At 42.6% G+C, this 19,985-nt stretch overlaps 1 protein-coding gene across 1 annotated transcript; it reads right to left on the bottom strand.

The window, feature by feature from the left end:
• Positions 1-6,125: 6,125 nt before the first annotated feature.
• LOC137302150 (probable G-protein coupled receptor 139) lies at positions 6,126-9,912 on the bottom strand. The gene is made up of 2 exons (XM_067971819.1): positions 9,843-9,912; positions 6,126-7,033 (listed from the first exon to the last, which is right to left on the bottom strand). Exons 1-2 carry the CDS (start codon positions 9,910-9,912, stop codon positions 6,126-6,128), a joined length of 978 nt encoding a protein of 325 aa, XP_067827920.1.
• Positions 9,913-19,985: the final 10,073 nt, after the last annotated feature.

Below are 19,985 nucleotides of genomic sequence, written 5' to 3'. Positions count from 1 at the left end.
TATCTGCGTACTGGGGCTCTACACACATCCTGAGGCAGCCACACACAAAGGTGGCTGTCAGGATCAGAGCAGCATTGTAGACGCTCTTTCCCCATTTGTCTGGAAGCTTGTACATGGTGACCCTGCGGACACATTCTACCTTGGACCTCCAGGGAAAGTGGAGGATATCTCGCGTGACTGTGACAGCGGAGTTTTGGGGAACGGGCCAGAGCTGGGTCATGTAGAGCAACACGGTGAGTACCTCACACCTTATCACCAGGTTCCTGCCGGTTATGGAGAGGGATCACCCCACCCACATATCAAGCTTCTGTTTGGCCTTAGTGATCCGCTCCTCCCAGTTCTTTCTACCGGCCAGGGGCCCCTTGAACCAGATCCCCAAAACCTTCAGGTAGTCGGATCTGACAGTGAAGGGGACAAAGGACCGGGTCTCCCAACTGCCAAAGAACATGGCCTCACTCTTACTTTGGCTCACCCTGGCCCCCGAGGCCAGCTCGAAATGGATGCAGATGCCCATCAGTGTGTGGACCGACTGCTGGTCGGAGCAGTTGAAGTGAATTTAATAACGAGCGGTCAATCTGCGAGGCCAGTCATATGCCAGCTCGCCAAGCAGAAAATGTACCAGAGAGTCTGAAATTATTCGTTCTGGGAACTGAAGTATATAGAAATTCAAGAGAATAACTTTTCTGAATTCAAACATTTCCTGTGACCAGAACCCCGACCACCTCCTGTGGAACAAACGGATTTGTGTTAACATTGCAGAATATCCATTGGAAATCCACATTTTGAATTGACACATTCAGCATTGTACAAATTACGGATTGGTGTCGGTCATTCAAACATTACCACAGACACTCGCTTTATTTCATCTTATTCATCTCTCCCCCACCGTGAGATAAATATCTAACCCTCTGACACCAAAATCAATGAGCGACATATGTTTTCATCACGTTCATCGCTAAGAATTAAGAGATCATCATTAGTACAGCTGATTCAGACACTCTAAGAGGTCTCTTTTGGGCCTCTGTGAATGATCAATCGATGGATTGAAAAGGGCAGGTCAGTTAAAATCTGATTTTTTTTCCCGTATTAACAAACAGCCAAGTGATCAGGAGATTCTAATTGCCAGTTTAGTGCAGACACCATGTGATGAGTTCAGCACTCACTCTTAAGCAAACTGAGAGCTGGTCTGCTTCTGGCTCTGTGATATTGTAAGGAGTGACTGGTTGTGTTTCAGAGGTCTGTGCTGTGCTGATGACTGGAGCAGAAAAAACATCCTTGTGCTGAAATCTACGCCTGATTCTTTGGTGCCTCGTGCGTTTGGGCCTTTTGACCATCTGCTTTGCTTAGACAGCCTGTCATTGTTCTTATTAGAGAAACAAATATATGGAAGATAAACAATCCTAGAATCTCACAGCATGGAAGGAGGCCATTCGACCCATCGTGCCAATGCCAGCTCTTTGAAGGAGGTACCCAATTACTCCCATTCCCGTGCTCTTTACCCATAAGCTCTGCAATTTTTTTCCTTTTCAAGTATTTATCGAATTATCCTTTTAAAGTTACGATTGAATCTAGCTCCACCATCCTTTACGAACATACGAGTAGGCCATTCGGACCCTCGAGCCTGCTCTGCCATTTGATAAGCTCATGGCGATCTGATTGTGATCTCAACCTTACTTTCCCGTCTACCTACCAGATCCTTTGACTCCCTTGTTAAGCAGGAATCTATCTTACTCAGCCTTAAAAATATTCAATGATCCTGCCCCCATCGCTCTTTGGGGAAGGGAGTTCCACAGATTTACGATCCTGTGATAGAAAAAAATGTGTCCTCATCTCCGTCTTAAATGGAGACTCCTTATTCTTAAACTGAGGGCCCTCGTTCTAGACTCTCCCACAAGGGGAGACATCACCTCAGCATCTACCCCTTCTAGTCCCCTGAGATCACCTCTCATTCTTCTAAGCGCCAACTCCAACAGGCCCAACTTGTCCAACCTTTCCTCATAAAATAACTCCGTCATCCCAGGAATCGATCGAGTGAACTTTCTTTGAACCGCCTCCAAAGCAATTATTGTCCTTTCTTAAATAAGGAGACCAAAATTGCATACAGCATTCCAGATGTGTTCTCACCAATGCTCTGTACAACTGTCGCAAAACATCTCTATTTTTATATTCCAGTCCCCTTGCAATAAATAGCAACATTCCATTTACCTTCCCAATCACTTGCTGTACCTGCAATCCAACTTTTTGTGATTCATGTACTAGGACACCCAGATCCCTCTGTACCTCAGAGTTCTGCAATCTCTCTCCATTTAAATAATATACTGCTTTTGAATTCCTCCTGCCAAGTGGGCAAGTTCACATTCTCCCACATTGGACTCCATCTGTCAAATTTTTGACCACTTACTTAACCTATCTGTATCCTTTTGCAGACCCCTTATGTCCTCTTCACAACTTACTTTCCTATCTGCCTTTGTGTCATCAGAAAATTTAGCAATCATACATTCGGTCCCTTCATCCAAGTCATTGATATAGATTGTAAATAGTTGAGTTCCAAGCACTTATCCCTGTGGCACTCCACTCGTTACACCTTGCCAACCTGAAAATGACCCATTTATGCCTACTCTCTGTTTCCTGTTAGCTAATCAATCCTTTATCCATACTAATATATTACCCCTACACCATGAGCTCTTATTTTGTGTGGTAGCCTTTGATGTGGCACCTTGTCAAAAGCCTTCTGGAAATCAAAGTACACCACATCCACAGGATCCCCTTTATCCACGTTGCTTGTTACTTCCTCAAAGAACTCTAATTAATTAGTCAAACACGATTTCCCTTTCACAAAGCCGTATTAACTCTGCCTGATTGCATTGAGATTGTCTAAGTGCCCTGCTACAACCTCCTTAATAACAAATTCTAACATTTTCCCGAAGATAGATGTTAAGCTAACTGGCCTGTAGTTTCCTGCTTTCTGTCGCCATTCTTTCTTGAACAGAGGAGTTACATTTGCTAATTTCCAATATGATGGGGACTGGAGAAAGGCAGATGTTACTCCTATTGTTAAAAAGGCAGCAAAATTCACTGAGGAAACTACTGACCAGTGAGTTTAACGTCCATTGTGGGTAAAGTTATGGAAATGCTTATTAAAGGTAAGTTCAAGGAGCTTGTGAATAGAAATATAACCTTAAAAGATAGACAATTTGCGTTCATGAAAGGGGAAGTCTTGCCAATCTAGCTCACTAGTTTTCTTTGAATGTGTGGCAAAGGAGTGTGATATTGGTAAGGTAGTGGATGTGGTGTACATGGATTTCAGGAAGGCCTTTGATACAGTTCCTCTCGAAAGTCTGGTACTGAAAACAAAGAATGCGGAAATGAGTGGAAATGTTTTTCAGTGGGTGTGTAATTTGTTCACCGATAGAATCCAGAGGGCAGTGGTAGAGGGATTGTCATCAGCTTGCAAGAATGTTACCAGTGGGGTTCCACAGTGATCTGTTTTGGACCTCTTTTGTTTAATATCTTCATAAGTGATCTGGAACTAAGCGTAAATTTACAGATGATGCAAAGCTGATGAAGATGGTAGACTGCAAAACTGAACAGGATAAGCTACAGGAGGATTTAAATACTTGGGCATCGGACAGACAGGTAGCAGATGAAATTTAATGTAGAGGAATGCAAAGTGCTTCACACGGGGACAAAAAAAACCAGGAATGAACTATTGCAACAACAATAAAAACAACGTCCATTTATAGATCACCTTTAACACAATAAAATGCTTCATGTGATGGTTATCAGACAAAATTTGACACCGAGCTACAGAATGAGATATTAGGACAGGTGACCAAAAACTTGGTCAAAGAGGTAGGTTTTACGAAGCGTGTTAGATGGGAGGAGAGAGAAGTGGAGAGGTTTAGGGAGGAAGTTCCAGAGCTTAGGGCTGAGACAACTGAAGCCACGGCCACCAATTGTGGTGCAATGGAAATCGGGATGCACACGAGACCAGAGTTGGATGAACGCAGAGTTCTTGGTGGGCTGTAGGGCTAAAGATAGGAAGGGGCGAGGCCATGGAGGGATTTGAACATAAAGGTGAGAATTTTTAATTCGAGGTGTTGCCGGACCAGGAGCCGATGTAGGACAGTGAGCACAGGGGTGATGAGTGAATGGGAGTTGGTGCGAGTTAGGATATGGGCAGCAGAGTTTTGGATGAGCTCAAAATTACGGAGGGTGGAAGCTGGAAGGACAGCAGTGATAGCATTGGAATAGTGGAGCCCAGATATAACTAAGGTATGGATGAGGATTTAATAGCAGATGATCTGAGGCAGGGGCGGAGACGGACAATTTTACAGGAGGTGGAAACAGGCGGTCTTGGTGATGGAGAAGATATGTGGTCAGAAGTTCAGCTTAGGGTCAAATAGGACGCCTGGGTTGCTAACAGTCTCGTTCATCCTCAGAGAGTGGCCACGGAGAGAGATGGATTTGGTGGGGAGGAAACGGAGTTTGTGACAGGGACTGAAGATAATGGATTCGGTCTTCCCAATAATTAATTGGAGGAAATTTCTCCTCATCCACTGCTCGATGATGGACAAGCAATATGACAACTCAGAGGCAGTGGAGGGGTGGAGAGAGGTGATGGTGAGGTGGAGCTGTGTGTCATCAGTGTACATGTAGAATCTGATGTCGTGTTTTAGGATGATGTTGGCGAAGGGCAGCATGTAAATGAAGAATAGGAGGGGGCCAAGCGTAGATCACTGGGGGAATCCATTACTTAACTGGAAAGAAAATAATGTCCATGGCAATGAAAAAGATCGGGGGGAGTAGATTGATAATAAATTGAAGCTGTCGCATCAATGCTCGGCGGCAGTGAGTAAAGCAAATCAGATGCTGAGATGCATTTAAAGGTCAATATTGAGCCGAAATAGTTTGGGAATCCTGCTACTGTAAAATTATAGGTGCAACCGCACTTACAATGCTGTGTACAGTTCTGGTCACCACAGTACAAAAAGCATAATGCAGCTATTGAGAGGATAGAGAAGAGAGCAATCAGAATGATTGAGCGGGTGGAAGGATTGAATTATGTTGAGTGATTATGTAAATTGGGCATGTTCTCACTGGAAACGGGAATGTTTAGAGGTGATACTATTGCTGTTTTTAGGTTTCTAAATCGACTGGATAATGTAGACTGTGACAAAATATTTCACCATGTCCAGAAGAGTAGAACCAGAGGAGACGGCCTGCACTTGAAGCCAGGTAAATTCTAAACTAAGCTCCATAAAGAATATTTCAGTGAGCAAGTGGTCACTCTATAGAACAGGTTCCCCAGGGAGGTGGTGAAAGCAGTTCATATTGAATCATTCAAATGCAAATTAGATAGAATCTTACAGAAAATAACATTTCTCATTTCAGTATCTGAGTAATTTGAGACATGACATGTGGTAAGTGTCACATGTTTGGGAGGAACAGGTGCCTTTGGGCCTATGGTTCCCAATGCTCTCGATGACTGGGGGATTCCTTGCCTCGTGTCTGGGTCTGTTGTGGATTCATTGATAGAGATTGATTGCAACGATTAGTCAACAACCCCATTGTCGTTGTATCATGTGACTAACCGGATAGTGGAAGGCGAGCTGGATGGACCTTGGTCTTTTTTCCATCCAGCAATTCTTATGTTTATGGACACACGAGTGTGGCTGTGGGGCGGTGCCCAGTGAGTGGAGAACAATGGGTGGGCACAGTGTGTGCTGCCATTTCAGAGAGTATACTATCCTCAAAATCCAAACCATTCCCAGGGGGGATATTGAAGTCCCGTCATTAAACAGTTAAACTTGATATCCAACAACAGATCAGAGCTCGGACTCTGTCTCCCACATGAATGTGGAGATACTCGAGGGCCCTCGGGGCTGGTGGGAATGCACCAGGCCTGAGTCAGCACCGACAAGAGAACTGGAAACTAACAGAACAGGAAACAACACTGAATTGTGCAATGATGTAGTTTTCCTTATACTTTCGTAAATTTACAGTGGGAAAGGATCTCAGAGTGAGTGACTGTGTATCTGAGAGGGCAGGCAGTGTGTGAGAGGAACGAGAGGAGTATAGGATGGATTATAAGGAACAATTGAGGCTGGATTTTACTATTTTCATTATTTAAATAATTTAACAATTAGAGTCAGTGGATATTTCACCATATTCTTTAACTCGTCTCTGAATTTACTCTGGGTCCCTGCATAAATAAACGGGTTTAGGCAGGAACTCAAAAGCTGAAGCATAAATCCGCTTTCCTCCAGAATAAAATTTGAATCATCGAAATTGGAACCTGAGAAATAACTAACGTTCGCAATTCGCACATAGAGGAAAGTTATAAGAAACAACAACCATAACAGGATGAGACTGCCCGAGATACAGAAGAGCAAAACGATGGATTTCCTCCGGTTCTCCATCTCTGGGTCACTCTGATTCTCAACGTTGCTGCGGACCTGGAGTCTTCTGCGGATTCTAATGGCCGCTAAAATGTGTCTGACGGTCTGAGCATTGAGCAATAAAATCACAATGAATGGGAGACAAGGGGTTAAAATGCGGTGAATCCAGTCAAATGCAGCCCATGCGGGTGAGGTGTAAAATATTAACTTGATGTTGCAGAACCAGGGTATGTTGTTAATTGTATACAAAGGTTCATATATAAAATACCAGAATGTATTTTTTAAACAGCTCAGGACACAGACCGTTCCGATAACCACAGCCGCCGTTTTCTCGGTGCAATATTTTGTTTTCAGCTTCTGGCAGCAAATGGCTACAAATCGATCAAAGGTGAACACGACCGTTACCCAGACAGAACTGTCTCTGATTGCATAAATTAACACAAAACTGAGAGAACAGACCGGAGTGATGGACAGGAAACTGAATGGGAAATAAATACCAACAATGCGGTTTAATATCACAGCCGTGATAATGACCAGGAGATCCGTCACCGCCATGGACACCAGGTAGGAAGTGATACATCTGGAGAGACCGCACCTTCCTCGGGACAGGATCACAATCACCGCCAAGTTGGCTGTAAGAGAGACGGAGAGAGACAGAGCATGTGTACGTGTGTGAGAGAGAACAGGAGCGTTAATGATCCGACTCCCAGCAAAATAATCCAATTGACAGGATTCTGTGTGAAACTTATAGCTTTGACACTTGATCCTGAGTTGAAAACCGATCCTTACCCTCTGGACACCTGTATCTGTGCTAAAATAATCATCCGCATTGAAATCAGACAGGCCAAAGACTTCAGAATGTAAATGAATATAATAAAACATAATGGGAACAAGAAACCCATTAAAACCAATGCGGGAACGTCAAATAGACAAGAAAAGAAACAAATCTTAAAGAATCAGTAAAATGGTTCATAATAAATGCGAAGATTAGGTGACAGGAAAATAAACGTATTACAGAAGATTTTTTAAGAGAATAAACAATAAAAGAATTGACAATGAAACTGGAAACAACCAATAAAGTACAAAAAACTTGCATTTAAAACCGACCATGTCCTGTCGGGGCCCAAATCGCTCTCATCCGATGAATTCATAGAATCATAGAAAGTTACGGCACAGAAGGAGGCCATTCGGCCCATCATGTCCGTGACGACTGAAAAAGAGCTATCCAGCTTTATCCCCCTTTCCAGCACTCGGTCTGTAGCCCTGTGGGTTACAGCACTTCAAGTACACATCCAAGGACTTTTTAAATGAGTTGAGGGTTTCTGCCTCTCCCACCCTTTCAGGCACTGAGTTCCAGACTCCCACCACCCTCTGGGTTAAAATAATTTCTCCTCAGCTCCAGTCTAGCCCTTCTACCAATTACCTACAATCCAAGCTGTCAAATTATTCACTGTTGGAAGCACAAACACAGCGCGGTCTAAGTTTGGAGCAAATCCAGATTCATTCATAAAACGGACACTTGTTACATTGTTTATATTTTTGTCAATAATTGGCTGCCCAATAATGTCCCTTCAATCAAGTCAGTTATTACATTCAGTCGGGAATTATTTAATCACTGAATAATCTCAATCGATAAAGAACTTGTTGAAATTACTCCGTGCTGTAAATAATTATCAAAACGAAGACAAGTAAATGAATCATTTAATAAACCCAGTCAGTAATGAATAAATCCAGAGATTAAATTCAACCAGTAGCTTCACGATTATACAGTTACGTCTGTAATTGGTTGAATTATTAATACATCCAATCAGTATTACATATTTTTGATTTAATTTGCTTTAATTAATGAAACCGTAACTATCAGTGAACCATCCCGTATTGGTGCCTGGAATGCTGGCATCAAACGCAGAGAATTTTCACCCTGATGTTGCTGTTTAGCGGATCGCCAGCGGTTCCACTTCTTATTCATCTGTAGAGGCTCCGATATATCTTCAGGGGCAACTTCACAATTAGAGTGGAAATGCCCTGAGTAAAAAGGAATGGTCTCGGTACCCGAGGGTTGAGAGCGTCTGTAGAACCGAACCCCACCACCAGTCAGTCTGCAGCAAGGAACAAAATAATTTCCTACATATCTTATAATAACGTGATAATACCATTCACAACACAACGGCAGCAATACAATATATTCTCTGATATAACAGAGTACACCTTTCACAGTGCAGCACCAATAAACACAACATAACTACATATACACCGGAATAACAGTGGGATAATTCACCCACAGTAATAATGTTCATAACACAATAGAACTACATCTACACGGTGAGAACAGTGTGACAATTCACTTACAATAACACAATAGAACTACATGTACACCGTGATAACAGATGAAAACATTGTCTTCCTTTCAGCCACAAACTCCATTCCCTCGCCATCGACTCCATCCCTGTTCTTGGCCATTTTCTGAGGCCGAACCAGACTGTTCACAATCTTGGCGTCCTATTTGACTCTGAGTGCAGTTTCGGACCCATATCCTCTCCACCACCAAGGTCACCTCCTTCCACCTCCGTAACTACTGGTCTCTGCCCCTGCCTCAGCTCATCTGCTGCTGAAACCCTAATCCATGCTGTTGTGACCTCTAAACTCAACTCTTCCAATGCTCTCCTGGCTGGCCTCCTGCCTTGCACCCTCCGTAAACTTGAGCGCATCCAAAATTTTGCAGCTGGTATCATAACTCGCAACAAGTCCTGTTCACCCATCACCCCTGGGCTCACTGATCTACATTGGCTCCCTTTCCGACAACACCTCAATTTTAAAATTCTTATCCTTGTACTCAAATACTCAGCCTCGCTCCTCCCTATCTCTGTAGCCTCCTCCAGCCCTACAATCCTCCGAGATCTCTGCACTCCTACAGTAACAGGGCCAATAACACATCAGGTAGTGGTACTGGTAAAGCCGAGAAGCGCACAGTTAAAGGGGAGAAACGAAACAGTTAAAGCAGAGAAATGATACCGTTTAAGGAGAGAAATTATACCATTGAAGGGGAGAAATGATACCATTAAAGGGATAAATTACACCGGTAAAGAGCAGAAATGATATCATTAAAGGTGACACATAAAAGGCAGATATTTATACTGTTGAAGGGGAGAAATTACACAGTCACAGGGGAGAAGTGATAGTAAAAGTGGCGAATTTATACATTTAAAGGGGAGAGGTTGCACTATTATAGGGGAGAAATATTGGTAAAGGGGAGAAATTATACAGTTAAAGGAGAGAAATTATACTGTTAAAGAGAAGAAATTATACCGGTAAAGGGGAGAAATTATATAATTAAAGGGGAGAAACGATACAATTAAAAGGGAGAAACGATACCAGTAAACTAGAGCAGTGATACAGTTAAACAACGATTTCCATAACTAATAATTAACTACATTACTTTACCTGGAACACTGATAGCTGCAAGGATGGGATAATAAATGGCAAATAATAGTCCTTTTGGTGAACCGTGCATTTCTATAAGAAGCTCTGCTCTACATTCAAGGGTTGACACTTTTATACCTGATGTCAGCCTCCAGGGAGACAATTCGGTGCTTTGGTCTTTTATATTAATTACAGTAATTGATACAAACAGATTAGTGCAGCCGTTGCCAGGCTCGTGTTTTTGTTTTGATGAAATTGGATCTGACACAGCTCTAAAGTGAAATACCGAGAAACCACAGTATGATCCCGATTACATTTCTTCAGAAAAGATAATGAAAAGCTTGACAGGCAGCTGCCATTGGTGAGGGTGAGCCTTGTACACGAGGAAGACCCCGGGTTTAAACACCTCTTAATGCTGAATTAACAGATCTCAGCACAAGGTATAACTGATCAGAGACACTCTCCTTCTGCAACCGGAAAACGCAGCCAATTTCTCGATCCTGGCCGTACACCCACTTTAACCCACATCTCTGCGTATTATGTGGACAGGTCCAGTTCAGCACGGTTACATTCAGTGTGCAACGTGCCCAATTCAGCCCGAGCCATGTGCATTAACTCTACCTCCACTACCTGTGTGTGGTCAGGATACTTGTCCGACATCCAATCTTGGATGAGCCCCAATTTCCTCCAGTTTAACATTGCGAAGACTGAAGCCATCGTGTTCAGCCCCGCCACCAACGCGTATCCTCACCACCATTTCTATTCCCCTCCCGGCTACTTTCACAGGCTGTATGGAGCTTTGGTCAGACCCCATCTGGAGTACTGCATTCAGTTTTGGGCACCACATCCTCGGAAGGATGTGTTGGCCTTGGAGGTGGTGCAATGCAGATTCACCATAATGATACCCGGGCTGAGAGGGTTAAGTTATGAGGGCAGGTTGCATAAACGTGGCTTGTATTGCGTTGGGTATAGAAGTTTGAGGGGTGATCTAATTGAGGTGTTTAAAATGTTAAAATGATTTGATAGATTAGATTGAGAACCAATTTCCTCTGATGGCGGAATGAAGAACGAGGAGACACAATTTTAAAAATTAGTGTTCAGCCATTCGAACAGATTCGGATGTGACGCCAAATGGTGATCAATGTCTCATTTTTAATAGTCAAATCAAACATGTGAAAGTATCCAATATTATAAAACAGTAATAATAGAGTGAAGTCAATTATCATACAGAGATTAAAACAATATCACACCGTTTGGTCTCTGGGCAGAGTTTGTAATTAAGTTGGCGGTGTAATCCTCTCAAGTCTTCTGACAGTTTCGAAGTATTTTTACAGCTTGGTCGATCTCTGGACAGAGGTTGTAGTCTTCTGACAGCTGGGTGAACTTCGCTGATTGCTCTGCACCGTCCTCTACCCTGGGCTGAAAAGATGTTGGGTTTTTAAAGCTCCATGGCAGGAGCCTCACAACATATACGGCGTTCTTATTCATAAAACTCTTCTAGATTTATGAGGTTATTTGACCACAAAATATAATGTTGCCAGCTTGACCCATCCGGTCACAAAATCCTTCAGCTTAACTCATCTTGTCATAAAACCCTCTGCAAAATGGTTTGTCACAGAGGCCAAGTGACCACTGATTGCTCCTCAGACATCGAGCTGCCTGCCCGCATCGTGTTCTTCTCACCATCCCTGCTGCTTTTCCTGAGTCTTTGTCCATAGCTGTCTTGCCTTACAATGGAAATGATCAAGGTCAGTTATTATTCAATGGTCCGTGTTTACAATTCAGCAAATCAAAATAACACAACTTGCAAATTAAAGCAGCACAGTTTGCAAAGCATGACGGTTCGTAGCCTTAAGAAAAAGATGTCAATTTGTATCTATCCCCAATATTCTTGTACCATTTAGGAGGGAAATCAGGAATCACTTTTTCACAGGAAGGCTGGTATAAATCTGAAATTTTCTCCCCCAAAAGGCTGTGGATGCTGGGACAATAGGAGCTTTCACGATTGAGAGCGATAGATTTTTGTTAGGTAAGGGTACCAAGGGATAGGGAGCAAAGGTGAGTAAATAGAGTTGAGGTACAGATCAGCCATGATCTAATTGAATGGCGGAGAAGGCTCGAGGGGCTCAATGCCCTTCCACCTGTTCCGATGAACCAGGCCAAGTGCCCTAATCATCCCTCACTGAGATTCTGACCCTATATCCTCTCCATCACAAAGACCGCCTACCATCTCTGTAACATCGCTAGTCTGCACCCCTACCTCAGCCCATCTGCTGCCGAAACCCTCATCCATTCTTGTCTCACCTTCCAATATGGCTATTCCAATGCTCTCCTGGCCGACCTCCCACCCATTTCCCTCTGGGTGTTTCAGTTCATCCAAAACTCTGTTGCCTGTATTCATTCCTGCACCGTCCCGCTCGACCATCACCCCTGTCCTCGCTGACCTACTTTGCCTCCTGTTCCTCCAACACCTGAAGTGTAAAAGTCTTATTCTGGTGTCCAAATCCCTCCATGACCTCCATGAGTGCTCAGGTATTCAAAATCCAGGTAACTATATTCTGGGATATAAAAGTGCTGTGTTTAAATCTAAGAATCACCTTGGAGATTCTATGAAAGAAGGGTGAAACTCCTGAAAGAGAAAAATAAGTCAGAAATTTCCAAGGATCAGTTTTGCCCAATAACTGCTCCCACAGGGATTAGGAATTCCAAAAGAAGGAAGGAACCTGACAGGATATGAAATGTATTTAAAAAGGATTCAAGGGTCCTTAGAGTTGGGATTTTTAAAATTTTGTCCACTCGAGGAGTTGGACAACAGACTTTCTCCTGTGAATATAGAGCTGGATTATTGGGTCGTGCTGCGTTTACTTGTACGTCTTTTGCTAAATACATTTTCTGAGTGGATTTAAATTCATAACGAGGTTTGCAGACGTGATGCTCTTTTCACGTATCGACCGTGAGAGAGATGCTCTGGGACAAACTCTAAACCCATTGACTGCAAGTGATTAACAGACTGGGTTTTGTGTTTAGTGATCCCGGGCACGTTCCTGATCCCTTCCCTGGATGCCTAGACTGGGAGAGGCACTCTGGAAAGAATGGGGAGCTGGGATTTATCAACGAGCGCCGCCAAAGGTATGAGAACTGAAATAATCCAGAGTACGGAAGTAGAAAAGGTACAAAAATGGAACAGTCGGCAACAGGACATCAATTAGTCTCCTCTAATCATGGAGAAATCAAGCAGTCGACAAACTGTGTGTTTGAAACAAAGCTGATTTATTTGACATTTATACAAAATATTAAAATCCTGCTCAGTTATGAACATCAGCAAGAACAAATCCAAACTGCCAAAATAAATATGGTTCAGTCCTGGATGAAATTAATAGCAGAATCCAACGACTGTAGTCACATGTGAACTCGCTGGTGTTCCAGCAGGGTGGATGATTGAGTGAATCCCTCCTTATACACAGAGTAGGTGAACACCTCCTCCCAGTGTGAGTGCGTTGGTGGTTCAGCAAATCCTTTTTGCTTTTAAAGTTCTTCTCCCAGTCAGACTATCTAGAAGGACTCACCAGTGTGAACACGCTGTATGCAGCTTGGATGACTATGTGAATCTCTACCACACAAGGAACATGTGAACAGCCTCTCTCCAGTGTGAACTCACTGGTGTCTCAGCAAATGGTGTGACAGTGAAACCATTCGCACACACGGAGCAGGTGACCGGCCTCTCCCCGCTGTGAGTACGTGGGTGTGTCTGTCGATACTTTGTGCTTTTAAAGCTCTTCTCACAGTCAGAACATTTAAAAGGTCACTTCTCAGAGTGCACACATTGGTTGTCAATGAGGCTGGATGAACAAGTGAATGGCTTCCCACACACAGAGCAGGTGAACGGCCTGTCCCCCAAACATATGCGTCAGCAGGCTGGATGAAGCAGTGAATCCCTCCCCACACTCAGTGCAGGAGAACAGCCTCTCCCCAGTATGAATCACCTGCTGCGTCCACAGCGTGGATGACTCCATGAATCCCTTCAAACACGTGTGAACGGCCTCTCCCCAGTGTGAATGCGTCAATGAGTTTCCAGCTCAGATGGTTCATTGAATCCCTTCCCACAGTCACCACATTTACACGGTTTCTCCCTGGTGCGGGTGTCCTGGTGTCTCTCCAGATTGGATGATCCGCTGAAGCCTCGTCCACACACAGAACACGTTTACGGTTCCTCCCCACTGTGGGTGGTGCGATGTGTTTTCAGGTTGTGTAACGGGTAAAAGCTCTTTCCACAGACAGTGCACTGGAACACTCTCACTCGTGTGTGTGTGTGTCTCGGTGCTTTTCCAGTCACACTGATGTTTGAAATCTTTTTCCACAGACAGATCAGACAAATATTTATCCTTCCATATTCCAAGGACGATGATATTCAGGTCCTGATCAATCGAGTATTGAGGCATGCATTAGGGGAAGAAACAGTGTGAAGACTGATAGGGTGGAACCGCCACCCAACTAAAGACACCCAACAAGGCATGTCCTTGCTAGCAATTGACTTCCCATTGTACAGATGCAAATTGGGTAGTACTCAATGCCCAGGAAAATATACATAAAATAATTAGCTTTGAATTGGTGATTGACAAACGGAGACAGCCAGTCTAGGAAACAAAGATCAGTCAAATACAGGGAAAGTACATGTCACTACACAGTGATCTGTGCAAGATCAAGTTTTGGTGGGAGAAAACTCACACCTAATTGAGGTGAATAAAGACACAAAATCTTTATAAGGAAATGGCTGTTTCAAAGCCAGTTGCCTTTAAGTGGTGTTTGAATGGCAGAGACAAATCAATCCATGTGTATTAAATAAGTTTCGCTAGGTGTATCCAGGGTATGAGGAAAAGGTAGCATAAAGGGACCACACTTTGGTTGTGTAAGGGGCTACTGTCTGAAGAGTTCATGCCCGGGTTTGACTGCATCCTACTTATCGCACTGTAACAATGAAATAAAGGCAAGACAAGAAACAAGGTGCCTGCCTATCATTTTACCGATGAATTTAACATAATTTAACTTCAGTGCTACAGTAGTTTGAGGTACTGAATTAGTTTTAGATGCTGTATTAGTTTGTGATACTATATTATTTTGTAGTGTTGTATTAGTTTGAGGTACTTTATTAGTTTGAGACGCTGTATTAGTTTGAGGTGCTGCTTTACTTTGAGCTGCTGTCTTAGTTTGAGATGCTGTATTATTTTGAGGTACTGCATTCGTTTGAGGTGCTGTATTAATTTGAGATGTTGTATTAGTTTGAGGTGCTGTATTAGTTTGTGGTGCTGGGTTAGTTTGGGGCACTGTATTAGTTTGAGGTGTTGTATTAGTTTGAGGTGCTGCTTTACTTTGAGCTGCTGTCTTAGTTTGAGATGCTGTATTATTTTGAGGTACTGCATTCGTTTGAGGTGCTGTATTAATTTGAGGCGCTGTATTAGTTTGTGGTGCTGCGTTAGTTTGAGGTACTGCATTCGTTTGAGATGCTGCATTAGTTTGAGGTGCTGTATTAGTTTCGTGTGCTGTATGAATTTGAGGTGTTTATTGGCTTGATGTGCCTTGTTTGCAGTATTCTATTCATTTGAGGTGTAGCATTGCTTAGAAGTACTACGTTAGTTTGAGGTAATGTGTTGGTTTAAAGTGGTGTGTTTGTTTATGGTGCAATGTTAGCGTGAGCCAATTGTTTTAAGTTGACGTGCTGTATTAGTTTGATCTGCTGGGTTAGTTTAAAGTGTTTTTTTAATGCTAGGTTAGCTATAGTTGTTGCAGTTTGACTTGCTGCCTATGTCTGATCTTATGCATTAATTTGAACCCTGGCGTTAGTTTGAACAGCAGCATTGATCAGAGCTGTTGCATTAGTTTGAGGTGCTGCATTGATCTGACCTATTGTATTAGTTTGAGGTGCTGCATTGTTCTGACCTGTTGCATTAATTTGAGGCGCTGCATTTATCTGAGCTGTTGCATTAGTTTGAGGTGCTGTATTAGTTTGAGGTACTATATTAGTTTGAGGTGTTGTATTAGTTTGAGGGACTGTATTAGTTTGAGACGCTGTATTAGTTTGAGGTACTATATTAGTTTGAGACGCTGTATTAGTTTGAGGTGCTGTTTTAGATTGAGGTGCTGTATTGGTTTGAGATGCTGTATTCGTTTTAGATAGTGTACTAGTGTGTGCTGACATATTCGTTTCAGGTGCTGCATTAGTTTGAGGCGCTGCAGTAGTTTGAGGTGCTGTATTAGTTTAGGGTGCTGTGTTAGCTTGAGGTGCTGTATTAGTTTGAGATGCTATATTAGTTTGCGATGCTGTTTTATTTTAAGGTGCTGTGTTAGTTTGTGGCACAGTATTAGTTTGAGGTGCTATATTAGTTTGAGATGCTCTATTAGTTTGAGGTACTGTATTAGTTTGTGATGCTGTGTTAATTTGTGTCAAATGGAGCAAGTGCCAGTGGGGGAATATTTAGGGAACAGTGATCATAAGGTTTAGATCAGTTATAGAAAAGGACAAGGAGCAATCTAGAGTAAAAATACTTAATTGGAGGAGGGCTAATTTCAGTGGGTTGAGAGTGAATCTGGCCTGGGTAAATTGGAATCCAAGATTGGCAGGCAAAACTGTAATCGAACAATGGGCATTCTCTAAAGAGGAGATAGTTCGGATAAAGTCTAGGTACATTCCCACAAGGGGAAAAGGTAGGACAACCAAAGCCAGAGCTCCCTGGATGACGAAAGAGATAGAGAGTAAGATGAAGCAGAAAAATAGTGCGTATGACAGATATGACGTTGATAATACAAGTGAGAACTAGGTTGAATATTGAAAGTGTAGAGAAGTGAAAAAGAAATAAGAGGGGCGAAGAGAGAATATGAGAATAGACTGGTGGCCAACATAAAAGGAAATCCAAAAATCATCTATTGGCATATAAATTGTAAACGGGTAGTAAGAGGAGGAGTGGGGCCGATTATGGACGAAATGCATGGAGGCAGAGGGTATCGCTGAGGTACTAAAGGAGGACTTTGCATCTTTCTTTACCAAGGGAGAAGATGCTGCCAAAGTCACAGTAAAAGGGAAGGGAGTTGAGATACTGGATGGGGTGAAAATTGATAAAGAGGAGGTACTAGAAAGGCTGGGTATGCTTAAAGTAGATAACTCACCCGGTCCGAATGGGATGCATCCTACGTTGCTGAGTGAAGTAAGGGTGGAAATTGCAGAGATGCTGGCCATAATCTTCCAATCCTCCTTAAATATGGGGGTGCTGCCAGAGTCCTGGAGAATTGCAAATGTTACACGCTTGTTCAATTAAGGGTGTAAGGATAAACCCGGCAACTACAGGCAAGTCAGTTTACCCTCGGTGTGGGAAGCTTTTAGCAACGATAATCTGGGACAAAATTCATAGTCACTTGGACCAGTGTGAATTAATAATGGAAAGTCAGCACGGATTTGTTAAAGGCAAATCGTGTTTAACTAACTTGATTGAGATTTTTGATGAGGTAACAGAAAGGATTGACGAGGGGAATGCGGTTGATGTGGTGTATATGGATTTTCAAAAGTCGTTTTATAAAGTGCCGCATAATAGGATTGTCAGCAAAATTGAAGCCCATGGAATAAAAGGAACAGTGGCAGCATGGATACAAAATTGGCTAAGTGACAGGAAATAGAGAGTAGTCGTGAACGGTGTTTCTTTGGACTGGAGGAAGGTATACAGTGGTGTTCTCCAGGAGTCGGTACTAGGACCACTGATTTTTTGATATAAATTAATGACTTAGACTTGGGTGTACAGGGCACTATTTCAAAATTTGTAGATGACACAAAACTTGGAAGTGTAGTAAACAGTGAGGAGGATAGTGATAGACTTCAAGAGGATTTAGGCAGGCTGGTGGAATGGGCGGACACATGGCAGATGAAATTTAATGAAGAGAAGTGCGAAGTGATACATTTTGGCAGGAAGAACGAGGAGAGGCAATATAAACCAAATGGTACAATTCTAAAGGGGGTGCAGGAACAGAGAGACCTGGGGGTATATGTGCACAAAGCTTTGAAGGTGGCAGAACAGGTTGAGGAAGCATACGGCATCCTGGGCTTTATAAATAGAGGCATAGATTACAAAAACAAGGAAGTTATGTTGAATCTTCTGGGTGCCGCACTTTGGGGAGGATGTGAAGGCCATAGAGAGGGTACAGAATAGATTTGCTAGAATGGTTCCAGGGATGAGGGACTTCAGTTACGTGGATAGACCATGTCGAGAAGCAGACGACACAGATTTAAGGTGATTGGCAAAAGAAACAAAGTCGACGTGATGAAAAACTTTTTTACACATCGAGTATTTATGATCTGGAATGCATTGCCTGAAAGGGTGGTCGATGCAGACTGTGGGAGAATCTTCACCATACGGACTTGAGCGGTTCAAAAAGGTGGCTCACCACCACCTTCTCAAGGGCAACAAGGAATGGACAATAAATGCTGGCCTTACCAGTGACGGACATATCCCATGAACGAATAAAAACTAAGTTTCAATCATGGCTTCCGAAACAGAATTGGATAAATACTTGAAAGGAAGAAAATTGCAGGACTACGAGGAAAGAGCAGGGAATGCGACTAACTGGATTGCTCTTACAAAGAGCCGGCACAAGGTCGATGGTCCGAATGGCCTTCTTCTGTGCTGTAACGATTCTATGATTCTATGATTCTAATTTGAGATGATATATTCGTTTCAGATATTGTATTAGTTTGAGATGCTGTATTTGTTTGAGATGCTGATATTAGTTTGAGGTCCTGTATCAGTTTGCAATGCTGTATTAGTTTGCGATACTGTATTTGTTTGAGATGCTGATATTAGTTTGAGGTACTGTATCAGTTTGAGGTGCTGTATTAGTTTGAGCTACTGTATTAATTTGAGGTGCTGTAGTAGTTTGTGATGATATATTAGTTTGAGATGCTGTATTAGACTGATGTACTGTATTAATGTGAGATGCTGTGTTAGATTGAGGTACTGTATTAGTGTGAGATGCTGTGTTAGATTGAGGTACTGTATCAGTTTGAGGTGCTGTATTAGATTGAGGTATTGTATTAGTTGGAGTACTGTATTAATGTGAGGTGCAGTATTAGTTTGATATGCTGTATTAGGTTGAGGTGCTGTATTAATTTATACTGATATATTAGTTTGAGGAGCTGGATTTAGGTGAGGCACTGCATTAGTTTGAGGTACTGTATAAGTTTAAAGCACTGCATTAATTTGAAATGCTGCATTGGTTGATAATTGCGCAGTAGTTTGAGGAGCTGTATTAGTTTGAGATTCTATCTTAGTATGAGATTCTATTTTATTTTGTGCTGCTCTATTAGTTTGAGATGCTGTATTTGTCGGTGGTGCTGCATTCGTTTGAGGTGCTGTTTTAGTTTTTGGTGCTATATTAGTTTGATGTGCTGATTTAGTTTGATGTGCTGTATGAGTTTGAGCTGTTCATTAGCTTCATGTGTTTTGTTTGCAGAACTCTATTAGTTTGAGCTGTAGCATTGCATTGAAGTAATGCGTTAGTTTGAGGTATTGTGCTGGTTTAAAGTGGTGCGTTTGTTTATTGTACAGTGTTAGAGTGGGCCAATTTTTAAATTTTATGTGCTGTAATAGTTTAATCTGCCGGGTTAGTTCGAAGTGCTCTTTTCTTTGAATTGCTGGTTTGGCTGTAGTCGTTGAAGCAGTTTGAGGCGCTGCATGTTCTGTTACTTTGAGGGGCAGGATTATTTTGTGCTGTTGCCTCACTGTGAAATGCTGAGTTATTTTAAATTGTCATTTTTTAAAACTGGGGAGGTGGTTTGAATTGGGAGTTTGCTTTGAGTTGATGAGTTGGTTTGATTTGGGCGTTAGTTTGAGTCGGAGTCGGTTTGAATTGCAGGTTGGGTGAGTTGGGAGTTGGTTTAAATTGTGGTTTGGTTTATTTGTGGTGTTGGTTTGAGTTGGAGGTTTGCTCTCAATGGGGGGTTGGTTTGAGTAGAGGGTTATTCAAATTGGTGTGTTGAGTTGATTTGACGGATTGATTCGAATTAGGGGAGTGGTTGAGTTGGGGGTTGGTTCACACTGTGGGTTGGTTTGAGTTGGGGGTTGGTTCACACTGTGGGTTGGTTTGAGTTGGGGTTGGTTCACACTGTGGGTTGGTTTGAGTTGGGGT

Source organism: Heptranchias perlo, chromosome 35 (assembly GCF_035084215.1).
Source record: "Heptranchias perlo isolate sHepPer1 chromosome 35, sHepPer1.hap1, whole genome shotgun sequence".
In the NCBI taxonomy this organism is placed as follows: domain Eukaryota; kingdom Metazoa; phylum Chordata; class Chondrichthyes; order Hexanchiformes; family Hexanchidae; genus Heptranchias; species Heptranchias perlo.
The sequence above is the reverse complement of the archived record's forward strand: the minus strand, read 5'-3'. Positions and strand labels throughout refer to the sequence as shown.

What these genes read in the sequence shown, in the direction of transcription:
- LOC137302150 (XM_067971819.1), bottom strand. Translation starts at nt 9,912, where the DNA reads ATGCACGGTTCACCAAAAGGACTATTATTTGCCATTTATTATCCCATC. An exon ending in TGCAGCTATCAGTGTTCCAG is followed by an intron (nt 7,034 to 9,842) that starts GTAAAGTAATGT and finishes TCTCTCTTACAG; the next exon opens with CCAACTTGGCGGTGATTGTG.